The following is a 26,445-nucleotide window of genomic DNA, read 5'->3' as shown; positions in this document are numbered from 1 at the left end:
AACATTTGGGGGGGGTGTTAAGAATTCATAACCAAAATTCATCTCTGAGGGCTGAAGTCTAATCTGTAGCAAGACTTCTCCAGGACTCTGTGTCTTGTTTTGTGATTGCTATTTCTCCGATCACTCTGGGGTAAAAATATTGGAGAAAGTGCAGCTCTTTCATGATTGATGAAAGCAAGTGAGTCTGTAAGTGAACTGAAGAATTTGCCCTCTAAGTAACTCCTAAAACATCTGCAAAATGAATTTGAAGATGCCAAATTCTATTTTGCCTTTTGTCTTTCACCATAAAATTGGATACATGTTCATGTTTTTAAATTGTTTTTAAAATATAATACAATCACTTTTAAGAATGTACTAAATTTTTTAAATTGGCACATTTAAATAAATGTATTATTTTCTGATCAAGCAGTACATGATAATAATAAGATGAGTGTCAAGATAGATGCTTAATTGATAGATGAGGTATAAACTTAAAACAAAATTGACTTGTTGCTGAGCTGACAATCTTCTGAACAAGGCTTCTTTCAATTCTTCTTTACTGAAATGAATACAAGAAGTCAGATCCTGAGGGATGATTCTCTCTGCAGTGGAGCTCTCCAGAAAGATAAAGAACCAGTCACACTGATAAAACTAACAAGTTAGATAGCTTTTCAAAAATGCATTAGTTGTTACATAAGGTTTTTCCCCAAATTTTACTTAATTAGTCTAGGCTTTTTTTATATGAGATAATAGTGAATTATAAAAGTTTTGTGCTGAGATAAAAAAAAAAGTTTATATGACTTCTCCTTGGTTTAAGACAATATACTGGCCCTGGCTAGTTGGCTCAGCACTAGAGTGTCAGCTGGTGTGTGGTGTGTGGAAGTCCCAGGTTTGATTTCTGGTCAGGGCACACAGGAGAAGTGGCTATCTCCTTGTCTACCCCTCCCTCCCCCACTTTCCCTCCCACAGCCATGGCTCAAATGGTTCAAGCAAAGTTGCCCCCAGGTGCTGAGGATGGCTCAATGATTTACACTTCAGGTGCTAAAATAGCTTCATTGCCAAGCAATAGAGTAGCAACCCCAGATGGGCAGAGCATCACCCTGTAAGGGGCTCACCAGATGGATCATGGTAAGTTGCATGCAGAAATCTGTCTCTGCCTTCCTACCTCTCACTTAATGGAAAAAAAAAAAAAAGACAGTATCCTGAGATCCTTGGTTTATGGCTCATGGCTTTTGACCTCTGGGACCATTTTGAAGGGACAATGAGCCTTGCCTTAGCTGCCATAGGCAGTTTGCACTCCACCTTGGGCACGGAAGGGAAGTTGTGTAAATGCTGCATAAATATTTCGTAGGATGTTTACTGGATAAGTAATGGAAGTTCTAAGAAGCTATGTATAGTTGCTCTATGCTACATTGTAGTGGTGAAAATGCATGAATATTTAATTTTCAACATCAAAGGTTCATATGAGAAAATTACAGTTCTGGTTGACTGAACTCTATAAAATCAGGAACAGAGACACGTCATTGTGCCTCCAACCTGTGCACAATGTCTAGTTGAATCAGGAAGTACATGAAAACTGTTTTTTAACCATAGGCACTTAAAACCATTGAAATTTGGTCTCAAAGTAAAACCACCAGCCTCTCAGAAACAGACTTACAAAACTAACTTCTATCAATAACCACAGATGTCACAAATCTGCATTTCTCAACTGGAATCTCAAGTGGGTGAGTTTAATTATCTGCTATGATTAGAAGCTAATTATTAGAAGTGGCCTTGGAGAAAACAGTCCCAGGTTGACTCTGAGCTATCTGATCTTGAACTTTTCCATTTCTTCCTTTATCGTTTCTATTCTATTTATTCCAGACAATAACCACATGAAGAATGTTGAAAATAGAAGTTTCCTTTCATTGATAGTCAAGCTGTCATTTAGCTCGGAACTTGATTACTTAGAGAGAACATGTAGCCGAATACTAGTGATGATCTTGTTCCATTGATATTTATCTACAGATTAAAAACAATTGCCCTTCCCTCACCTGTTGAGGAAGTGCTTCCTGCCATTCATTTTCTCCATAACCTCAAGTAAATCTCCACTGGCTTAATAACAATAAGCATTGTTATTTTACCATGACATGATGCTTGAGAAGAAAAATCTGAAATCTTGTACATAAAAAAAGTTTCAAAGGAACCCTCATACACTGTTGGTGAGAATGTAAAGTAGTACAACCATTATGGAAGAAAGTATGGTGGTTCCTCAAAAAACTGAAAATAGAACTACCTTATGACCTAGCAATCCCTCTACTGGGTATATACCCCCAAAACTCAGAAACATTGATACGTAAAGACATATGCAACCCCATGTTCATTGCAGCATTGTTCACAGTGGCCAGGACATAGAAACAACCAAAAAGCTCGTCAATAGATGACTGGATAAAGAAGATGTGGCACATATACACTATGGAATACTACTCAGCCATAAGAAATGATGACATCGGATCATTTACAGCAAAATGATGGGATCTTGATAACATTATACAAAGTGAAATAAGTAAATCAGAAAAAAACAGGAACTGCATTATTCCATACGTAGGTGGGACATAAAAGTGAAACTAAGAGACATTGATAAGAGTGTGGTGGTTACCGGGGAAGGGGGGAAAGGGAGAGGGAAAGGGGGAGGGGGAGGGGCACAAAGAAAACTAGATAGAAGGTGACAGAGGACAATCTGACTTTGGGTGATGGGTATGCAACATAATTGAAAGACAAGATAACCTGGACTTGTTGATCTTTGAATATATGTATCCTGATTTATTGATGTCGCCCCATTAAAAAATAAAATTATAAAAGAAGTTTCATAATTGCAAGCTATGAAAATGGGGGAAATGTATACTTACCATAGGTACTTTTTACCATGAACTTCTGGCTTGATTTGATTAAAATCTCAACCTAAAGACTGCAACAATATAGTAGATTACCTTAGAGTTTAATTGTTCATGTCATTGAACTTTGAATGAGAAAATCCTCAATGTGGGGCAAAGAGGATGGTAAGCGGAAGGAGAAGTTAAGGACTGAGCTGCTTTGCAGATCAGAGCATTTGAAAGTGAACACCTGATGTGACAAGAAGCAAAAACCACAGAATACCACGAACTCTTTCTGTTCACTTTGTTTCTCAAACTATTCAAGCTCTTCTTACTATCTGTTCCTACATCTTCTTTCTTTATTTCACAGATGTAGCTGGGGTAGATAACCTGATCCAACCCTGAAGAACAAACTCAGGGAAGGAGAAGATCTCTACTTGAGAACTTTTCCCATCCCAATATGCACAGGACATGAAGACATCACCGGCCATGCTTAGATTTGAGAAGTTGTTTTGTGTCTTCTTCATCCTACATCTCAGTATCTGGAATATCAACGGTAAAGCACCTACTTTGATTATTTTTTGTTTTGTTTCTCAGAGGGTGTTGAAGGTAATGCTTTTCTTTGCTGATTTTCATAAGATGTGGCGTTTATATGGAGGTCAATGGTAGATAAAAACCAAGTAGTTAGGTTTGCTCACCGAAGACATTCTAGGACATAAACAAAATTAGAACATGGTATTCAAGTCACTTTGGCTGATTTTCTTAAAAATGTGTTCTGATGATAGGACAAAGTAATTGGACAGATATTTTAAGTTGTTAGGTACAAGTTTATTGCTACTACTAGCAGAACTGCTCTGTATGGCACACTGATAGTGAATAGATTGTTCTTACCAAACTGAAGTTTGCCAGAGTAAGTGTTGTATTGCTTGGTTGGGTAAGGTAGGCAATGAATACCTGACTCCATGGTTACTCTTGAATAATGCTGCTAAATACAATCATACTACCTGCCTCAGTGGGGCGTGTGCCTGGAGAAAACTGATTGGGAAAATGCTGAGAAGCACAGGATTGGAGCATTCTTTCATTGCATCTAATAAAATGATTCTAACTTGGAAGTCATTTGACATAGAAAACAGCTTGGGTTCTACATAGATGATGTTGGTCACTTCTGCAAAGATCTTACATAGGCAATAGATGATGTTGGTCACTTCTGCAAAGATCTTACATAGGCAATAGATGATGTTGGTCACTTCTGCAAAGATCTTACATAGGCAAATGACCATTTTCTTTCTCCTGGTGCGTTTACTTGCTCCCTTATGTTGACACAGGGGGCTGCATATTGTACAGGGGGAAGGGCTATAAATAGCTAGCAGAGGTTTTGGATTGTCTCAGGCCTGGTTTCAGATATCCTGCTTTATAATCCCCACAAGCACATATTCTTACCAGGTTGTGTTTTGTTTTATTTTTAAAAAATATGGCCCCTGAAACCCTGTAGAATGTTTTCTTCAATTCTGAAACAGGATGGTTTAGAAGTTGTCGCCATGATGCCAGGATGGCACACAACCAGGAGCAAAGCAAATCTTCCCCTCAGTCATCAAAGTTTTTTCATGTGTGTGTATTTGGTATTATGCTGACAAGGGGTTTAGTTGGATGTCTTTCCATCAGATGCCTACAGTCACATAGCTACAACTGGAGTCAAATATTATTAAACAGAATTTAAACCAATTTGAAGAATATATAAACTCTTCCCTGTAAAGTGAAATGAGAGAATTTTTAGAGCTGTATCACACTAGGATTGAGATGTAACTTCTATTTTCCCTTCCAAAGTGCTTACAAAAAAGAACTTGTGTTAGACTTGGGTTAATTTACTGGCTCTGCTACTTATGGTGTGACTTTGGTAACATTTCTTATTCTCTCTTATTCTTAGTTTCTTTCTCTGTAAAATAAAAATAATATAGTACCTAAATCATTGCCCTGTCGTAGACACTATAATGCAGTAATATAGATGAAGTACCTGGCATAATAAACTCATACAATAAAAGCTTGATCAATGCTAATGGTATTTTTTGCTAATATTCTTTTCACCAAGCAACTCCTACAAATTCAATTAAATGGGAAGTTTTAACATTATCATTTAAAATAGCTGAGGTTTTAACGATAAAAGAAAATAAGTGAAATATAGTATACAATATATTTAATGAATCAAATTATTTTTAAATTAAATTCAAAGCCTTGGACAAAGTCCTAGTCAGGTACCTTATATAGAAGTTGATAGAATACAGCATTATTTGCCTTAAATTAAAGACACAGTTTGAGATAAGGAATATTTGATGAGATTTGTTCTCCCAGAGAGAACTGATAAATATTTCTTAAGAATCACATTACTTTTAACCATTATATCTTGGGGAGTTTCTGTGATTTAGTTAAGTATTGAATTCTTGGCACTGGCACAGTTGCAAAGTGTTTAAAAAATAATTTAAAAGGTTTTTCCCCCTTACATTTTAAAGCAATGTGAGATCTATGTGCCTCTTCCCAGGAATCAGGCTGCATTGAAAATCAAGTTGGAAAAAATGCAATGTTCTCCACACACTTCTCTCTTTGTAATGAAATTATACTTGTTTGCTTTTAGTGTTTCTCAAAAGAATAATTCAGGGTGTCACTCTGCCCCTTGGTATCTGGAGAGGAATTTCTGTATGGATGAAAGTATCTACATGTCAACCTTTCCCTTCCTGGACAATGGGCAGATCATGCTGGCAAGAACAAGGCTACAGGTGGAGAAGCATTTGTTGGGCACCTGCCTCATTGCTCTAGCTGCGAGATCCTGGGTGACTTGTTCAGTTGAGGGTCCACCTAGGATTCTACCTTCAAGGAGATACAAACATTGCAGTTAATGTCTGACTATGACTTGGCGCTATATATGATCCTGAATAAAGGTTGTAGGAAGTCTTTGATTGCTCACTGCTTTTTGTGAGAAAAAAATAATCCTAATCTGGTCTAGTACCAGAGGACACTCACAGTCTGGCTCCTTTGAAAATGTGGTGGTTATGGCCAAGTCTCCATTTGAGTCTTTAGTCTCTATAGTGATAGTTCAGTATGGACCATAGATCCATACTCCACATCCTATGTAGATTGTGTTGTTTTACCATTGACGTACCATGTTGTTGGGTCAGAGCAGAAACATTAAGGCAGAAGGTGCTCTATACCTGTCTCTCATTCCTTGAAGTTTCAGGGTCTTTATCAAGTTTATTTCTGTGGCTGTAGTTATTTGTTCCTACTGAAATGCCATAGGAGATGGAACTCTGCCTTCTGCCAAATGCTGGGTATTATTATCATAAGAACACTTGCCACATATGACTACCATTGACGTAAATGTCTAGGAACACGGTCTGCAGCTACAGGATTTCCTGGATTAAGGCATGAGAAGATTAACCCCTGTGCTGATCACAGCCTTACAGATACTTTCCTAACACTGGAAAGCTTTTTAATTAACTGTTGCTTCCTCTCTCCTGCTATCAAAATTTCCTCTATTGTAATGTTAAAGTCAAACGCTGTTTATCTTGTTTCACTGGGACTTTCCTACTTAATTTCTATTATTGGTGAGTTTTACCTTTAGTTAGAGTTCAGAATTGTTGCAAGAAAATGTTGACAGGCATTTGTCATCAGGTCCAAAATGAAATCAACCTTTCGCTTTGAATTACTACCTCATCTCTGCCATTTACTGGTTCTGAGCCTATTACTTCTCTGATTCCTTTTCCTCATCCAAAGAATGGGGACAATAATGATATTAACCTTATAGGATTGTTGTGAATATTAAGTGAATTAGTTCTGTGAAACACTTAGAACAGTGCCTGATGCATCATAAGTGCTATGCAAGTTTAGTTAATGTTCTTTTTTTTTTCTTTTAGTCCAAAATTAAATTAGCTTGATAACTCCCTTAAAGTAGTATTGGGAAACCATCTCTTATTTGGGTCAACAAAAGTCATCCATAAATAACTCTTAATATCATTATCTACTATCATCCCCAGTTACCAAGAAAGGATAATAGAGTTACAGAGTCATGAGCCTTAAGTTACCTTTTGTCACCGAATTGTATCATAAGCAATTTGCTTCAATTCTCTAATATTCTCTATTCTCTTACCTCAAAATAAACTGTCAGGTATCTTCCATGGACTCTGATTTCAGTGCTTATCTTAGAGAAGAAATTGCTTATGGTCATGTATTTGTATAAACACGTTAACATGCTCAGAATGTAGACACATACTTTTTGAGGTTCACTTTGTACATAGTCCAGGAGAGAGTTAGAGGGGCCACCTAGGCCAGTCATATAGAAACATCAGATTTAGCTGGTGGAGCTCTCTAACTCCTCTTCTCCTTCCTGATAACCACATTTGTCTTATGCACACAATCTGGAACTTGAATACAACATAAACAGTCTGTTGTCCAGAGTGGCTATAAGAAAGGCGTGGGCATTTAGTTTCTAGCTGGGTGGTCATGGCCCCATCTCATTTTCTTCTATGATATTAGAAGAAAAGAATTAGTATTAAAGGTAGGGTGCAATTTGCAGTTTCTGCTCACATAGATACTGTTAAATATCTTCTAGGATTGAAAATGCCAATGAATCTCATTGTAATATTTGTAGCAGAATATATTAGGAAGGCCAGGAAATACGTAGGAAGGATGTAAAAAGGAGCTTTCCCTGTGTCTTTCCAATAACACATAACCCATGTACTCTGAGTATCACATGTAACCATTCTATCACTGAAGGCAATATTTAGAAATACTCATGTTGATTTCTGATAAGATGCTGAAGACACTCTTTGATGCTGCTGTCCACAGCTTCAAAGATATACTCTTAGCTTTTTCTTCCCTGCTTTTCTTCCTGAAGTCACTGTGGAGAGCCTATCATTTCTGGAGGACAGTCCCACCTGTGTCAAATAGTCAGTGTCTTCCCCGGCCAGAACTCTTCTCTAAATTGTCAACATAAATCATTGTTTTTCAGAGCTCATTAAATTGGCTAAAAAATTTTGCTATGCCAGAGAAATAATTATACATTGGCCAACAAACTCTTCACTGATACTTATGCTTGTAACATAGGGCAGGCAGGATTCTAAATCATCTGTCAGGGGAGAAAAAAACAAGTGACCAATAAGATAGAATCACAAGGAGATATTTGTCACTCGGTAGAGTAGAGATGTATTTGGAAAAGTACCCAAAGGCAAATATTTTTTTGCTTGATCAAGGCTGGCCATACTGGTTAGTATATTTCTGTAGGATTTCATCTCTCAAATAAAAGGACTTTTTTTCTAGGGGATAGACTGTCTTTTCTATATTATATTTGTTTTTGCCTGGTGAGTATACTAGTTTTTATGTATCACTGCTGATCCCTATGAAAACTGTTGAGAATAACTGTTCAGAGCAGAATCACTCAAGGTGGATCTTCTGGGTTTCTATCTTGTTTCTGCCACCTATACATCTTGTGACTTTGGACACAATTTCTTAGTCACCTCTCTAAATTCATTTTATTCAAAAAATGTAATACCTGGTCCTGGTTCAAGTCCTGGTCCTGACTCTGCCTTCCATCACATAGGTATCTTGACCAAGTGACTTAGTTTTTCTAACACTTGCTTTCCCAAACTTAAAATAGAGATAATAATAGTACCTACATCACAAAATTGCTGTAAAGATCAAATAAAACAATATTTATATGATTACCTAAAAGTGCATAGGACATAATAAGTACTAAAAAAATATTAGTCAGACATATATGTTTCTCCTGTTTGGAAAAGCTAAGATGGGTCAACAGCAGTAGTTTTCAAACTTTTTACACTTATGGACTGGTGAAAATCGAGGAAATATTTTGGGGACCACTAAAGCAGAATTTACCCTGAGCATAAGTGAGTTTGAATAAGTTCATTGGGTTGATAATTGTCATACAGCATCAGGATGGTTAACTCTTTTGTCGACCAGCACAAAATTTCTGCTGGACCAGTCCATGGATCAACAGTTTAAAAACACTTGTCTACCACGCTTTGATAATGGGAGGTAGTGTGAGCTTGTGGGCAAGTGGCAATAAATGTAAAGCAATGATTCTGGAGGTGAGCTCCCAAATGTGACTCCAACTATCCCTGTGCTATCTGACCTAATGACCACTAAATCTTTCTGCTTGTCCTATTCTTTAATATCTTAAGACGAGGCATGGTACAGATACTTTGTAAACTTTGCTAACCTTTAGACAAAGCTATGGCATATACTAGGATGACTGTTTCAAAACAAAACAACTACAAAATAATCCCAAAGTATATAAAACCAAGAGCTATATGGCTCAGTCTTAAATTGTTTAATACAACTAAATTAAAAAGATAGTCTTCAGATTTCTTCCTAAGTAGTCATATCACAAGATGAGAAATTCTAGTCCTAGAAAAAATTATTTCAAAGTATGCTAAATAAGTACCTTACAAAGAAAACATAAAGGAAGGTTTCACATATTATTATAAGGAAATTTTAAACAGAAAATAATAATAAAAGATGATTCTAACGGTTCTCTCATTTTCTTGTTTCATGGTCTTTGTTTCTTAAGGAAAAGGAATAATTATGGATTCATATCATGTGTATTCTTGGTGTGAAGTTAATTATTTCCAGTTCCATTTTTGCCAAAGAAACTTTATATCATATAAATCTCTCTCTCTCTCTCTCTCTCTCTCTCTCTTACTCTCTTTTTCTCTGAGTGTGTGTGTTTAGACTGGGAAGAGGTGCTATTTCTCTCAAAAGACCAATATCAGACAATATGCACAGTAAAGAAAAACTCAAACTGTTATTGCATACAAGTTCTATGTCTGTTATCTATATTTCATTATGTGTTGTTTCTCATGTAGATGCAGATGAATATTTTCCATTTACTAGCAGAGACGGAAACTCAGTCAGTTTATATTATATCCTTTAAGATAAATGTATAGGGTTTTCTTAAACAATGATTACCCTTTACAATAGAAGCACTGATTTTAATATATATATGTGTCATCATTCTTATTCAAATTTCCCCAAGTATTCCTACCATTCTGAGAATATCTGATTTACAGGGTAGGATTATTTACCACAGAGTTAAAGTAGTAAGTTTAATCAATACTAATACATAATACATTACACTAGTGGTTGTGTATGAGGTGCAACTCCTCATCCTCACCTCCTGTCATCACATTTCTGATTTTGTGAGCTGACTGCAGCTAGCTTATGATGGGAAGAATATCAGGTGGGCTTTCTGTGTGCATGTAATTTCCTGAGACTGTCCAGGTAGAAGTCCTTCCAGAATTTTTTTTTTCCAATTCAGTGAAAGGAGTGGAGAAAGAGAGACAGACTCCCACATGTGCCCCAACCAAGATCCACTGAACAAGCCTACTAGGGGGTGATGCTTTGCCCATCTGAGGTGTTGCTCCATTGCTCGGCACTGAGCTCTTCTTAGTGCCTGAGGCAAAGGCCATGGAGCCATCCTCAGCTCTTGGGTCCAACTTGCCTCAGTCAAGCCATGGTGGCAGGAGGAGAAGAGAGAGAGAGAGAGAGAGAGAGAGAGAGAGAGAAGTAAGGGGGGGTTATAGAGAAGCAGATGAACTCTTCCCCTATGTGGCCTAACTGGGAATTGAACCTGGGACATCCACATGCTGGGCTGACACTCTACCACTAATTCAACCACTCAGGGCCTCTTCCAGGATCTTTGATGTGTGGTTACATGGCTGCTGTTGCTGTACATGGCTTGGCCTTAACTATACTCAAGCCACTGCCTCAAAGGATCACTAAACCCACACCAATTTGTAAAGGAAGAAGCACTGGTTTCTCTTCCCTGGTGGTCATCACATCTCCTCTCCTCTCTATCACTCCAGCTCTCTAAAGTTAGGCAAATCAAACCACTTGCATCCTCTAATGCTTGTTTTTCTCTTGATTCTAAAAAATTCTCTTTCTCTAGCCTCCCCACCATGTATCTGATGTTTTGGTTTGTTGGTTGGTTATCTATTATAGTATCTTCTGATAGAAGTTAAAATCCTACATGATATCACAGAAAATTATTATCATGTTATACCTTTCATAATCATTTCAATTTTTCAAAACTTGTTTACATTTTTATGTTCAACTCTAATGCTGTCTTAGCTCCTGTGAGACTTTCTGCATGTATTATAGGCACTTACTTTCTTCAATGAATATAATAATTTTGAACTTTTCATAACTACTATATAAAAATCTTATAGATTATTCAATGGAAAGCTGTTTTTCAATGGAAATAATTTTCCAATTTCCAACTGAAAATATATCATATTTTTTAATGGAAAACTTGGCTGGGATTTTCTTCATGGCAATAGTTATAATCAAAGAATATGGTCTTTACAATAAATAATTGTATTTCACATAAGATTCAAATTACAAACCTTTTTTCTTTTTTTAAAAGAGCTAATAAGTTTTGCAAATTATCTACCTTCTTCGGCTCCTGAGGGCATGTACACATGAAGCTATACTTGCTTACCTGTAAGATTCCGGACCAGGCCATTGTTTGTTGCTGGCATGCTTTCTGATTGGTTGATCTGGGTATCTGGATAACCACAGAATGTCACTTATTAACTATTTTGAATATCACCCCCGAGTGGACTTAAATGAGGCCTTTTCACACAGCATACTCATGAGGTCTAGTTTTCATTTAGAGGTTATAACTTAACCACTGCAGGGTTTGTTGAGATTCATACATCCTTCACACCTCAATGCTTTTGGCTGACCTCACTAAGGTCTCAGCTGTGTCTTCTCTAGTCAGAGTTGTGGACAGAAGACTTTTTTCTCCATATAGTTGTCGTTATTTAGTCTCAAGGCACATCATACCATCTTGATTTCATACCTTTTTCTAAGGTCATCTCCTGCAGATACAAATCTTTGGCCACCCACCAAAAAGATTTTAAAGCAGATAGGAAGACAGATGCAATATATATTTAATAATAAAAGAAGGATGTATGTCACACAAAATAACCTGGGACATTAGCCAAGGGGAACAACATCAAGTGGACTTGAATTGCTGGAGTATGGGAGTGGGGTGAGTTTGCATAAAGAGGCAGGGCTAAATGCCATCTGATAAAGTCTGAAAATATTCCTGCAAGCATTAAGGAGTCTCTGGAGGGGTTTAGGCAAAATGTCTTGTGATTGGATTTTCATTTTGAAAATACAAACTGTGCCAGTATTATGGAGAAATGGATTGAAGTAGAGGGAGAGGGGCATTCTATTGCTTGCTGCAACCCTCTACTATGAAGCACAGAATTATAGAATAAATGTATGGCAGAGTTAGAGATTCTGCTTTTACAAATTTTGGATCAAACCCAATCCTAGTTGCCTATGACCCTCTGTGCACTGGTTTATAAACCTCTTTAGAATAGAGGCTGTGTCTCAAACATCTTTGCTTCTTTACATAATGTTTGGAACATAGTAGGTGCTCAATAAAAATATCTTTGTAAATTAATTAAATAACTAATATGTGTATGAGAAAAAATTGACTTTAAGAACCTGGAGAAGGCTATATTAAGAATGTACAGAATGAATGAGAATTGTACTATTAATTCACATATTAAGGCAAAGTACTGAGTTTTTAAAGAAGTAATATTATTTTAACTGACAAAATAAATGTTAAAAAGTAAGTAAAACTTCCAAAAAATGTTACTCCAGGCCTATATTAATTATAGTATTAAATATAAAGCAATTAGGTACTACTAGATAATTTATACAATGTATCATATATTAATGTATGTAACAAAATTGAATGTAGTGATATTGAGTCCACCTCCCTTGAAAAAGAGTCTTCTTGTATAATTTATTCTTTCTCTATGGGTACTAAGCCACTTCAGTAAGAGAGGGAAATTTAGCCAAATGTCTATCCCATATTTGGATCATTCCTTGACCACTCCAGATGGTTGTACCGTTGGTAAGGTGTCTGTTTTACGGAATCAAGCCAAAGCTAATATTAGGATTACTAATCTCTCTCCCTTGTGGAGAAAAGGCCTAACTTCTGAGAAGAGGAAGGCAAGAGTCCCTCTTAAACCTTGTGCCCTGAGGAAATGTGCTTATTAGGATCAGAATGAGAAAATGAGTGGAAAGGATGACGAGGTCTAAAGGGAAGTCTAAGAGCTAAGTAGGAGACATTAAAGGCCTTTTAAATTTCACTTTGAAAATTTCGATTCTCCTAGTTTCCTATTGTCCTTTTTTTTTTCTTTTTTCTTTTTTCCTTTTTCCTTTTTATTTATTTATTTTGTGACAGAGACAGAGAGAGAGACAGAAAGAGGGACAGATAGGGACAGACAGGAAGGAGAGAGATGAGAAGCAATAATTCTTCATTGCAGCTCCTTAGTTGTTCATTGATGCTTTCTCATACGTGCCTTGACAGGGGGCTTACAGCAGAGCGAGTGACCTGAAGCCAGTGAACTTGGGTTCAAGCTAGTGACCTTGGGCTTCAAACCAGCGACCTTTGGGCTCGAGCCAGCGACCATGGAGTTATGTCTATGATCCTACGCTCAAGCTAGTGACTCTGAGCTCAAGCCAGTGACCTTGAGGTTTCAAACCTGAGTCTTCCGCATCCCAGTTGGACACTCTATCCACTGAGCCACCATCTGATCAGGTTCTTCTTCCTATCACTTTTTCTTTTTAAGATTCTTATTTATTGATTTTACGGGGAGGAAGTGGAACAGGAAGCAAGAAGTATCAACTCATAGTTCTTTCATTTTATTTTTTCTTTTGGAAAATTTTTAAAAATTTTATTTAGAAAATTAAATTTAACAGGGTGACATAGATCTGTAAGAGTACATAGGTTTTAGGTAAACATTTCTATAGCATTTGAACTTTTGATTATGTTATATACCCATCACCCAAAGTCAAATCATTTTCTGTCACCTTATATTTATTCCTTTTTATACCCTTCCCCCACCCTTTTCCAATTACTCTTTCTTGGCAATCACTTTGCTTTTACCTATGTTGATGTGGTTCAGTTTTATATCACACAAATGTATGAAATCATACAGCTCGTAACTATTTCTGATTTACTTATTTCACTCAATATAATGTTCTCAAGGTTCATTCATGTTGTCATAAATGGAAACATGTCATTATTTCTTTCTTTCTTTTTTTTAAAGAGACAGAGAGAGAGTCAGAGAGAGGGATAGATAGGGACAGACAGACAGAAACGAAGAGAGATGAGAAGCATCAATCATAGGTTTTTTGTTGCAACACCTTAGTTGTTCATTGATTGTTTTCTCATATGTGCCTTGACTGTGGGGCTACAGCAGAACGAGTAACCCCTTGCTCGAGCTAGCGACCTTGGGTCCAAGCTAGTGAGCCTTGCTCAAACTAGATGAGCCCGCACTCAAGCTGGTGACATTCGGGTCTTGAATCTGGGTCCTCCATATCCCAGTCCACTGCGGCACCGCCTGGTCAGGCAACATGTTCTTATTTCTTATTGCTGAGTAGTATTCTATTGTGTATATGTATCACATCTTTATCCAATCCTCTAGCGAGGGACACTTTGGTTGTTTCCATGTCTTAGACACTGTGAATAATGCTATGATGAACATGGGGGTGCATGTATCTTTATGTACCAATGCTTTTTAGTTTTTTGGGTAGATACCCAGTAGAGAGGCTGCTGGGTCATATGGTAGTTCTATTCTTAATTTTTTTAGGACCTCATACTTTCTTCCATGATAGTTGTACTAATTTTCATTCCCACCAGCAATGAATGAGTTATTTTTTCTCCACAACCTCTCCAACACTTGTTATTACCTGTCTTGTTGAAAATAATTGCTTCACTTTAGTTGTTCATTGCTTGCTTGTCATATATGCCTTGACCAGGCAAGCCTAGGGTTTCAGCTTCAACATTCTAGGTCAACCAACACTTTATCCACTGTGCCACCACAAGCCAGGTAATTATCACTCCCTTTCTTTCTACTCTGTTAATTAATACTCCTGACCCCCAATGGGAATTCCCCAGGACTTTTCTTTGTTTAGAAATTAAATTTAATGGGGTGACAATGGTCCATAGGAACACAAAGGTTTCAGGTGTACATCTCCATTGCACATGAACTATTCATTGTCTTGTGTGCCCATCACCCGAAGTCAAACCACTTTCAGTCACTGTATATTTGACCCCTTTTTCTTACCCTCTCTCAACCCCATCCCTCTGGTAACCACTTCACCTTTGTCTATGACTTTGTTTAGTCTTCTACTCCTTTCTATTGACAATCTTCCCCTGTGATGTGTTCCCTCATACAGTTTTTATATCATCTCAGACCTTCATTATCTTCTTTCTAAATGATTTTCACTAATTGTATGCACTCTTTGTCTTTAGCGTTTCCCCATTTCTTTCCATTTCAGCCAAAAATCTTCCTGATACACTTAATTTGTCTAATAAACTTATTTTATAATCTACTCTTTTTTTTAAATATTTTTTTTTGTATTTTTCTGAAGTTGGAAATGGGGAGGCAGTCAGACAGACTCCCACATGCGCCCGACAGGGATCCACCTGGCATGCCCACCAGGGGCTATGCTCTGCCCACCAGCGGGCGATGCTCTGCCCATCTGGGGCATCGCTCTGTTGCAACCAGAGCCATTCTAGCGCCTGAGGCAGAGGCCACAGAGCCATCCTCAGCGCCCGGGCCAACTTTGCTCCAATGGAGCCTTGGCTGCGGGGGGGAAGAGAGAGACAGAGAGGAAGGAGAGGGGGAGGGATGGAGAAGCAGATGGGCGCTTCTCCTGTGTGCCCTGGCCGGGAATTGAACCTGGGACTCCTGCACGCCAGGCTGATGCTCTACCACTGAGCCAACCAGCCAGGGCCATAATCTACTCTTTTAATGAGCCCCCTACAGAACATCCCCAGTTCTTATAATATTGGGCTCAAGTTTGTTAACCTGCATTCAAGGCCTTCCACAGTCCATCGCCACCTATCTTTCTGGGTTCTTTCTGGACTCCATATAAAGACTCTCAACTATAGCCTCGCAGCCTTATTTGCCATTGCCATGTCTTCATCATGGTTCTTCCAATGCTGCTGTCACCACTTATAGATCACCCATTCATCTGCCTCCATCTGTCAAATTCTACCTCTCCAGCTCATTTCCCAAGCTCTTAATGAAGACTTTCCTGTTCACTTTTGAAGAGGTGGGTTTTGGGGTTTTTTAGCCATTTTTATGCTATTGAAGACCTCTCAGTTATCACATATTTTTTTCCTTCTATCCAAGTAATATGTGGATATATCTTTTATCCCATCATGGATTATACTGTACAAGGAGGCAGGAATTGTGTCACAGTTTTCTACCATCTTGAAAAAAGTCAAATAAATTATTTGAGAGTTGGTTTTTAACTGGGTGGAATTCTCCTTTCATAAAGTAATAAAAAGAAAAATAAGGAAAAGGTCAAAGAAAAATTCCTTATCTTTTATACCTGGAAGTATTCAGTGAACTAAGTATGAGATGAGAAAAAAATATATACTTTGAAGTTGTATTTAAGAATTGTGCTTTTTTGTAAATACATTTTAGAGGTATGATAAAAAATATGTTATATTTTTTCCCTTAAAATATACTTCTTCAGAGGTATGAGAAATTTTTTTGTTTTTGCATCTCATTTGCTTTATTTTTTTAATTGGATTTATTGGGGCAACATTGATTGCTAAAATTATATAGATTTCATGGGTATAATTCTTTAATACATCACCTGTATATTGTATTGTGTGTTTACCTCCCCAAGTCAGATCTCTCTTCTTCCATCACCATCTATCCCCTCTATACCTGCTCCTACCTGCCCCTAATCCCCTTTTCTTCTGATAATCACCATATTGTTGTTGGTTTTTATTGGGTTTTTTTTCAACATGCTTTCCCTTTGACAGCAGTCAGTCTATTCTCTGTGTTTATGACTCTGTTTCTATTTTGTTCCTTAGTTTATTTTGTTCATTAGATTCTACATATGAATGAAACCATATGGTATATGACTTTCTCTGACTGGCTTATTTCATTTAGCGTAATACTCTCAGGTCCACCCAGTCTGTTCCAAAAGATAAGATTTCTTTTTTTTTTATGACTGAATATTATTCTATTGTGTAAATGTACCACACATGATGAGTAGATTATCTACTCATCTACTGATGGGCTATTCTCATCAAGAGTGCATAGGTTTGCCTTTTCTCTGCCTCTTTGCCAACACTTGTTGTTTACTGATTTATTGATTCTCATTTGCTTTTTATGTTCAAGTTAATAATTGGTCTGCATAAGAAAAGGGATGGGATAAAGTGGGGGCTTGAACAGTGTTGGGAAAGCTCTGTTCTTCCATAATGAACAAATGTACTTTGCAAAGCAAAGCCCCGGAGGAAAAGTTTACAGAGCTGGGGAACAGTCATTGAAACATACAATAGCCAACAAATCTGTCTGTCCCAATCTACCCTTGGTCATTTCCTGAGTAGGAACTTCACAAAGTCAAGTGGTCATTATCTTAGCAGGAAAGTGGGGGTGGTATGAGTACACAGGAAGTGAGAAGCACAATCTTTGTTTCAGAGTGAGTACCCAGCATGTCATCAAACACATTCTTTCCTTGTAGCCTTCTACATTCACTTGAAATACCTGCTGAATATGTGCCTTGTTATTCCCGGTATCAGATGTCATACAGGCTGGTCTGTATTCTCAAGTTTAAGGAATGGGGAAAAGGAAATCAAAGCAGACAGATATAGGTTGTGTTGTATTACTCAGTCTGTCTTTGTGCCTCAAAGTAAACCCAGGAATTTACTTTGTCTCCGTGATCTTGAAGTTATCTGCAAATTACACAAACTGCCTTTTGCTGGATTGTTGGATTCTCTATGAGTGTGCAAGTGCAGGAGTTTTCTCAGATACTAGCTTTGATTTTGGACATACCGGATAGATACCTGCATTGTTTTCACAACCAAATTCAATATTTATCTTGTTTTTCTATTTTAGAACAGACTCAAAATAATTCAGAACATCTTCTCATAAGTAAGTATCAATCTAGTTAGATAAAAATTAAAGAATCTATATTGTTTGATGGTTGGAAAATAATAAAGGTTATATCTTCTTAAGTGAAGGGCTTTGGTTGTATTAGGTTATTTGTTTTGGGAACCTTAGTTTTTATTCCTATCCACGCACCTCCCTCAGCCAGCTGTGTCTGTCATCCTTGGCAATAATTTCACTGCTCACTCAACCTACATGGCAGCTGCAGCATGAATAATGCAACATTTGTTACATCTCCAACTTTGAATTTCCAAACCACTTTATGCCCAGTTCCAGTATTTCATGACCACATATATCCCAAAACCAAGTACATGAAAAGCTAATATATAACTATAATAATAGTAATAATAATGATAATATATAAATAAATAATAAGAAAACATTCCTGCATAAAAAATTAACACAAGTATAAAATTAAAATTGTATGATGAATTCTGATATTTTCTATCCTGTAATGTTTCATTTTTAATGTCATTTGTAATCTATTAAATTATTTCATGACCCACAAATAAGTTATAATCTATCATGGACAAACAGGACCTTAACGCATGTTAACAATGATCAAAAGTAATGAGCACCAACCCTGGACAAACAACTTGGTTAGAGTAGTAACCTGATTCGCAGAAGTTGCTGCTTTGATCTCCAGTCAAGGTACATACAGGAACAGATTGATATTTCTGTATCTTTCCCTCCATTTCTCTCTAAAAAATTAATTTAAAAAAGTAATGAACACAGTTATATCTGGAGATATCAAAGAGTTAGACAATGAAAAGGAATTGTGTTAAAGCAGGGGTCAGGAATCTTCTTGGCTGAGAGATCCATGAACGCCACATATTTTAAAATGTAATTCCATGAGAGCCATACAATGACCCCTGTACGTTATGCATTATCCAATAAAAATTTGGTGTTGTCCTGGAGGACAGCTGTGATTGGCTCCAGCCACCCGCAACCATGAACATGAGAGGTAGGAAATGAATGGATTGTAATACATGAGAGTGTTTTATATTTTTAATGTTATTATTTTTTTTATTAAAGATTTGTCTGCGAGCCAGATGCAACCATCAAAAGAGCCACATCTGGCTCGTGAGCCATAGGTTCCTGACCCCTGTGTTAAAGGGACTTGAATTTTGTATCAGAAAATGTTGGCTTGAGTCCCAAGTGCTGCCACTTAGTAACCATATGACCTTGGACAAGTCTTGGAACAATAATACTCTTCTCAAGGCATGGTACCAGATAAAAAGAATGGCTTCCTTACTTTTCTTAAGTGGTAAATATGAGAGTTAAACAAGACAATGCAAATGAAAACTTGGTGAAGTGTTTTCTAAAAGCTTTATGAACATTGTTTTACAGGGCATTAACCTGAGCAGAATAAAGAAAAATTGTTGCAAAAAATTTGTGACCCAGAGTCACCCACATATGCTTAGCAATAAAGCAAGAAGTGGATGAGACTACTGAGGCTTAGGGTTCATGGGAAGGCTTACTGAAGGGAAAATATAGGCATCTTTATTCAAATTCTAACAAAGCAGGTGTTGCCAATCCTAAAATACTTCAAATTTCCTAACTGTCTTTAGTATTGACTAACATTTTAGATACAACGATAGCTTCAGAACCACCCTCCAAGAACGAGATGGAAGACAGACAATTGATCCTTTACAGTTTGCTTCCTTTGGGAGGATTGCCTCTACTCGCTACCTGTTTCTACCTATTCTGCTGCTTGAGAAGACAGCAAGGTGGGTTCTGTCCTCCCTCTGCAGCTCTGTGCCACACATGTGGGATTCAGTTACTAGGACTGATATACTTTCAGTTGGTTCCTGCTGTTTTCCTTCCCAATATTTTGCGATAAACCATGGATAATGATTTCCTAGGGGACAGCTAATCCTTCCACCAAAAAGCCAAATGGATTCCCTCTAGTCATCATGGTGAAGCATACTCCCCACAGCTCAGTGCTCCAGCCAAAGGCTGTGGTGAAGGGGAAACATCGCCGGAATTCACTCATTCTACTTGCGTCAGCCTTCAGTTTCTGTGGGAAGCTCTTCTAACCTTTCAGGGTGTTGAAAGGGAGGTTGAAATAATCTCTCAACATGTCTGGTTTGACTTAGTTTGTCTCGTTCTCTCTTTCACAACCACACCACACCATACTAGTCACACGTACTGTTGTCTAAATAAAGACCCGCTATCCTCAGAGGAAATTCGTATACCTGCAATTTCTGTTGCCACTATAAACACATGCTTAAACCGAACTCTCTCCCAACAATAATACAAAATGTGGGTTTTGCATGATGAAGGAGGTGAGATATTTTTAGAGCAATTTCTTTCCGCTTTTGTAAGAATTCCTCAGTGTCAAGAGGGAACAGTTAAACACCCCAGAGGCATCTGTGTGGTGAACTCTGATCTAGCTGTGGTCTGAACCATTTTTATTCTCTCTCTCCTTCTTTTCTCCTTTCTGCCATCTCCTCTCATCCCTTTTCCCACAACAACAACCACAGTATAACTATAGAAACTAAGCTAGACAAAGAAACCCTTATTTCTGCAATAAGAGAAATCTTTGTCTGGTGTTTTAGAGTGAGGACTTCTAGTCCAGAACCTTCTCAGAATCTTGAAGGAATCTTCTGTAACCCCAATTCCACACCTGCCACTCCAAGATTCTTTCCATCACCCCTCTCCAAGTTTCCCCACCTTTTCTGAAGCTGTTGGAACATCTCTCAAAACTTCAGGAAAAGAGTCAAGGATAAATCCTTCGATTTACCACATCCGAAGTGAACTCGGCAGTAGGAGATCTGGGCTAGGCCGGTGAGAGAGCAGCAGTTGTCTGGCACTGAGTATAGAACGCCCCCAAATAAGGATTTCCACTCTTTTAAAAATGATGTCGTAGGTACTCTCATTTCCCCCAAGATATTCTGGAAGTTTCCCCAGAGTGAAAAATATGGCGCAGCATGAATTCACAAAAGCTGAATTGTATGTGCTATGCTAGTCACAACAAATAAACAAGCCAAATGAATAACAATGCTCTCACTGGTATGCAAGTGGGTGGGCATAAATGGAGGACATTCCACATATGTTCTAGGGACAGGGTTTCAGTTTAGCAAAGTGATTCCAGAACCCATATTCTTACCACAACCATAATTTACAAGGATTTGGGGAATAATTTTTGTTGTCCTTTATTTCTTTTGGTTCCTTATTTTTCTCTTTAAATTCCAGGAAAACAAAAGAAGATTTCTGATACAGCAGAAAGGGGAATTAACCTGGTATGTTCACTGTATCTGTTAAAACAAATGCAATATATGTTATATCATATATATAATTTGAGACTTTGTAACACTTGCCATGTAACAGGCACTGTTCTAAATGCTATGTATATTGACTTACTTTAAAAATGTGTAGCCCTGGCCGGTTGGCTCAGCGGTAGAGCGTCGGCCTGGCTCGATTCCCGGCCAGGGCACATAGGAGAAGCGCCCATCTGCTTCTCCACCCCCCCCTCCTTCCTCTCTGTCTCTCTCTTCCCCTCCCGCAGCCGAGGCTCCATTGGAGCAAAGATGGCCCGGGCGCTGGGGATGGCTCCTTGGCCTCTACCCCAGGCGCTAGAGTGGCTCTGGTCGCCGCAAAGCAACGCCCCGGAGGGGCAGAGCATTGCCCCCTGGTGGGCAGAGCGATGCCCCTGGTGGGCATGCTGGGTGGATCCCCGTCGGCGCATGCGGGAGTCTGTCTGACTGTCTCTCCCCATTTCCAGCTTCAGAAAAATACAAAAAAAAAAATGTGTTTATTTGACATCTACCTTCATTTGTAGCAGAGATTCCGCAGGATGAACAAGTCTTAAAATAAGTGGTTTTTGGAAGAGCATGGGTGGTGGTGTAGACTCCAAAGAGAAGAGTCAGAGACTGAACTGGAAACCTTGGCTCAGCTCTTGGCCTGTTATGTGACTTCAGGCTATTCTTCTATTCTTACAAAAATACCCTAAAGTCCTTTTGGAAGAGAGTTGAGAGATAATGAAAGAATAAGTCATAAATAATCTTATCAAATGAGCTATGATTTCTTCATAAATCATACCAGCAGATAAAGAAGCATGATTACAGATGTAGCTAATATGCAGAAGTCTGTTATAATGTGTGTGTTCTCATCAGGAAAGAGAGCTCCCAGACAAAGGGAAGGGTGTGTTTTGGAGGCAGTGCCAAGTTCTTCTACAAGTTCTTAGAATATAAATTTAGGCCTTCCTTTTGGGTTCAATATTGTGTAAACATTGAAACTAAAAATAGAATGCAAGATGAAATGATATATTACTAAAATGTTTTTTATGAAGCTCTTTAGTTACAAATAGTATAGTCATGAATGTGGCACACTGCGAAGGAACTTTGTGTGTATGTGTGTGCATGTGTGTGTGTGTGTTTCAGTAAATCAGAGTAGAGATAAAGATGTAGTCACCTTCCTAAAAGTTCAAGAAGTGCCAATGAAGATATAGTCAATAATTCTACATGGAATATTAAATGGTACTTAGCATTCTCTCTGAGTTGCTTAATTTTATATCAGACCAAATCCATTCAACTTTAAAAACTTGTATTAAGGTTTTAATAAGCAGCAGTAGACATTGTGATGGGTGCTAATGTTTCGTTTCCTGAAGCAGGAAAATTTTCTTGAATATTATTTCCTTTCTTTCTGTAGTGAACAACAACAAAGTATATTCTGTTACAATCTGGCCTGAGAACTATGAAACCAATTAAAACAATAATCTAAATAGTTTTTTGTGAGAGTAAAATCCAGGTTGGTCAGAATGTAGTCATATTTCTTCCTGTGGAAGGTGCAGAAATTATTTATGATGTGAACTTGAATTGAAGAGGAATTTTTCTGTGTGTGCAATTATTTGGGAATTTTGTTTTAAGGTATTCACAGCTTCCACAGGAATTCACAGTTTTGCCCCATTTGATTTGTCAAACATTTTTTAAAATGATAGGAGAGATGCCATATTAGATCTTTGAAACTGACTAAAAATTTCTTCTGTTGGGAGTGTGTATTTTTCCAAAGTGAGAAGTGGTGGGGAGGCAGGCAGACAGACTCCCGCATGCTCCCGACCACCCGACCAGGATCCACCTGGCATGCCCACCAGGGGACGATGCTCAGCCCCTCTGGGGCATTGTTTTGCTGCAATCTGAGCCATTCTAGCACTTGAGGCAAAGGCCATGGAGCCATCCTCAGCACCCGGGCCAACTTTGCTCCAATGGAGCCTTGGCTGTGGGAGGGGAAGAGAAAGAAGAGGGGGGAAGGTGGAGAAGCAGATGGGCGCTTCTCCTGTGTGCCCTGGCAGAGAATCAAACCCTGGACTTCCACACGCCAGGCTGACGCTCTACCGCTAAGCCAGCTGGCCAGGGCCTGACTAAAAATTTCTTAAGAAGAAACTTGTATGGGAATCCTAGAATAGAAATCCCACATATTGAAAGGAACTGGTGAGACACATAAAAGCCAAAGTTCTCATCTGATTCCAGAATGTTCCTCCAAAGATAGAAAAGTGCTTGTGTACTAAAACCCACTAAATTATACACTTAAAAAAGTGAATTTTAGTGTATAAGAATTATATCTTAACACATTTTTTTGAAGTGTGTTGTACATTGGAAGCTGCCATACGAACACAGTAGGAGAGCGAGAGCGCTTGGGTGCTTGTCCTCTCCGCCCAGCACAGCAGGGGGCGCCAGCCTCGTGGCACCCTCCCACTTTCACGAGGAACCCACAGCGTAAATTCAGCCACAGAGCTCTGTGTTTACTTTTATTCATTCTAACAGTTTTCCATATACATGAGGCATCTTTTAGGAAGAAGCCAGGTAACTGAGTTGACAGTGAAAAATACAACAGGGACCTTGGTATATTGAATTTTTATGATTTTATTAGGTCGCAGGACAGTCTTCTTCAGTGCTCTTCCAGAGATTTTAACCAGGTTCATCTGAGTGGAGCTTGGGGCACTTGCCATCTGAGCCAAGAGATAGGGCAGTTTAAAGCAATCCTTAACTCTCTCAGTCATCCAGCCTTAGTGTGGCTTCCCGGGTGGACACCTCCCCAGAGGGAGGCAGTGCACTCAACAGTTAATCTCTACTTTCTCAGGCTAAGCCCAGACTTGCTGTTTGGTTGAACTTGGCTAAGGAGAAGTAGACGCACCACTGCACACATCACAATGAGAACAGCAAAGGGCCAGATTAAGCATGGAGACTGTCGAAGACTGTAGACCTGATAACTTAAAGCAGTTAAGCCAAAATTCAAGAACAGAAATTGGCAAAATTGGAATTTGAAAAACTGAAATAATGTAACATCTTCATTTTTAAGAGTTGAGTCCCCTTGTATAACTAGGGATGTCAGACAAGTCACTGAAAAGAGTGAAAAACGTCAGAACCCATTCTGCTTTTAGTTTCCATAAGGTCACTTCTTTTCCAGAAGCTTTAAGATATTTGACTCTATTTGGAAATATAAGAATTATCTTGTGGTAGATATAATAATTGAAATATTTTAAAGCTTTTTCTAAGCTTTGCCTCTCTCTAAAAAAACCCCCAGCAATTTTCCAATTCCAGGTCTCAAACCATAATATATTTTGGATGCTCATAATATTTATTCTTTCTATCTCCTTATGGCATCTGTTCTGCACTATCTGTAATGGGTTTGTTCCATACTGTGTTAATATTATTCATTATGTTGTAGGCTACCTGAAGTTCTTAGGGAATATTTTGTACCTTTCATTTTCCAAAAGGATTTAAAATTGTTCTATGATCTCAAAAGTGGCCAATAATAAAGCACAAAATAATTATTTTGAAGGAACATAGTGGTCCTTAAATCTTTCATCCTTTAATATGTGAAAATCTGCTAAAGAATAAGTATCAGCAGCATTTGTGAGGAAAAGTTGATTATTTCTTTTGACACATAAGGACTCAGTTTAGCCTGCACTTGTAATTTGCTAATAAATATGCACACCACATCTTTAAATGATAATTAAAGCAATTTTTTTTTCTCTTCTAGGATGATGTTCCTCAGACATTTAGGAGGGAGCAAACTAAAGTGGGCACCAGGCCAAATTCCCAAATACTGCTATCAGAGACTAGAGTTTATAATAATGATAATGACCCCTGGTTCAGGGTCCAGCAAGAGACTGGGGTTTATTCTAACCCTTGTCTGGAAGAAAACAAACAGAGCATTGTTTATGCTTCACTGAACCACTCCATTATTGAAATGAACTCAAGACAGGCAAGACATGTGAAAGAAGCACCTACAGAATATGCAGCCATATGTGTGAGGAGTTAAATCTAGTCCTGATCTTCCGCCAGTGATCACTGAATGATCAGTGTGTCAATTTCATTATCCTAAGACCAACAGAATGTCAAATAATATTCCTTGACCTGAGAAGTTTTACTTTGAGGAGGTTTGTGTTGATGCTGAGGTCTTAAGGGTCTATAGAACAAATGACTAAAATTTCTCCCAGAAACATCTTTTGGAGCATGTTGTGTTATTGCCATGAACAACTAAATCTCCTCTCCAAAACTGAGAGGTATCACGAATAGCAGTGTACTAGAACATTTAATTTAATTACATTTTACCCAACATATAAAGTCAATATTTAAATTGGAGCTATCAAAAAGACATGTTAAGAAGAGAGATATGTGTTATCTTGATCAGTTCATTACACACCCTTGAAAAAGAATGTTCCAATTTAACTACTAATATGGTAATGATTGTATGTTGATATCCTGTCAATCTTTGATGATAATAAATTTTCTTCTGTCAATCTAATGTTAGGGTTGCTGAAATGTAAAGGTGAAATGATTTTAGACTTGATATAAGAAAAGAATGGGAAAAATAAATCATGCAATAAATATGTGGAATATACTAACTAGATGTGTATAGACATTTCCCATATCTGAGAAACTAATGCTTATGTCTACCTTGTTAGATCGCCAAGCAAACATCTGTAGTGATGGAGCAATTAATGTATGGTGCATTTATAAACAATGTAGTGACTCAGTGTTTAAACCTAAACATAGATTAATGTATATAAATTGGCATAATGCTGTGAAATTAATATACTTATGAGTGTCCAAATAAACATAAAAATTCATGAGAATAGTTATCATCAGGCAGGTGCATATTGATGGCCTGAACTGCTTCATGGCTGACCTGATGTCAAATTAAAAGCACAATTAATGGAATGGAGAAAAGTTCAGAATATTTAGTTGGCCAGTATGGGTCAACATGTTTTCATTTACCATATCTGTATCTTGTCATTCTTCTTACTAAGGCATCAGGGAAAATCGTACGTGGAGAAGTAGTATAGTTTTATAAAAATTTGTTTTAAAATATTGAACTTGCAGCCACTTGAAAGTATAACAAGATGTGATTTCAGTTCTCTGAATTTCCAGAGTACTTGAGTCTAATTATTTAAAAATAGCCTGCAACTTTATTCAACAGTTTGAGGCTATTAGGGCTCTCAGGTGCTGCGGATAGCAGAGGTTAGATCCATTTGGACAAATACATGAGCTGCTGTACAAATGAATGTGAAGGGTGTGTGTGTGTGTGTTAGTGTCTATAAACAAGGGTGGGTGACTTATAGAAATGGTAAAAGAAAAACTGACAAAATTGACATATGATTT

The 26,445-nt window shown here is 37.9% G+C and overlaps 1 protein-coding gene across 2 annotated transcripts; it reads left to right on the top strand.

The window, feature by feature from the left end:
• The first annotated feature begins 3,086 nt into the window (after nt 1-3,086).
• On the top strand, nt 3,087-26,287 carry BTLA (B and T lymphocyte associated). Of its 2 annotated transcripts, XM_066347198.1 has the most exons (5): nt 3,087-3,387; nt 17,786-17,821; nt 19,426-19,566; nt 21,035-21,081; nt 24,821-26,287. In XM_066347198.1, exons 1-5 carry the CDS (start codon nt 3,303-3,305, stop codon nt 25,100-25,102), a joined length of 591 nt encoding a protein of 196 aa, XP_066203295.1. In that variant the 5' UTR covers nt 3,087-3,302; the 3' UTR covers nt 25,103-26,287. The 2 variants fall into 2 exon arrangements, with proteins under 2 accessions (XP_066203295.1, XP_066203297.1); XM_066347200.1 differs by lacking the exon at nt 17,786-17,821.
• The last annotated feature ends 158 nt before the right edge of the window (nt 26,288-26,445 follow it).

This window comes from Saccopteryx leptura, chromosome 8 (assembly GCF_036850995.1).
Source record: "Saccopteryx leptura isolate mSacLep1 chromosome 8, mSacLep1_pri_phased_curated, whole genome shotgun sequence".
Taxonomy (NCBI): Eukaryota; Metazoa; Chordata; class Mammalia; order Chiroptera; family Emballonuridae; genus Saccopteryx; species Saccopteryx leptura.
Note: the sequence above shows the minus strand (reverse complement) of the source record. Positions and strands in the feature narration are given on the sequence as shown.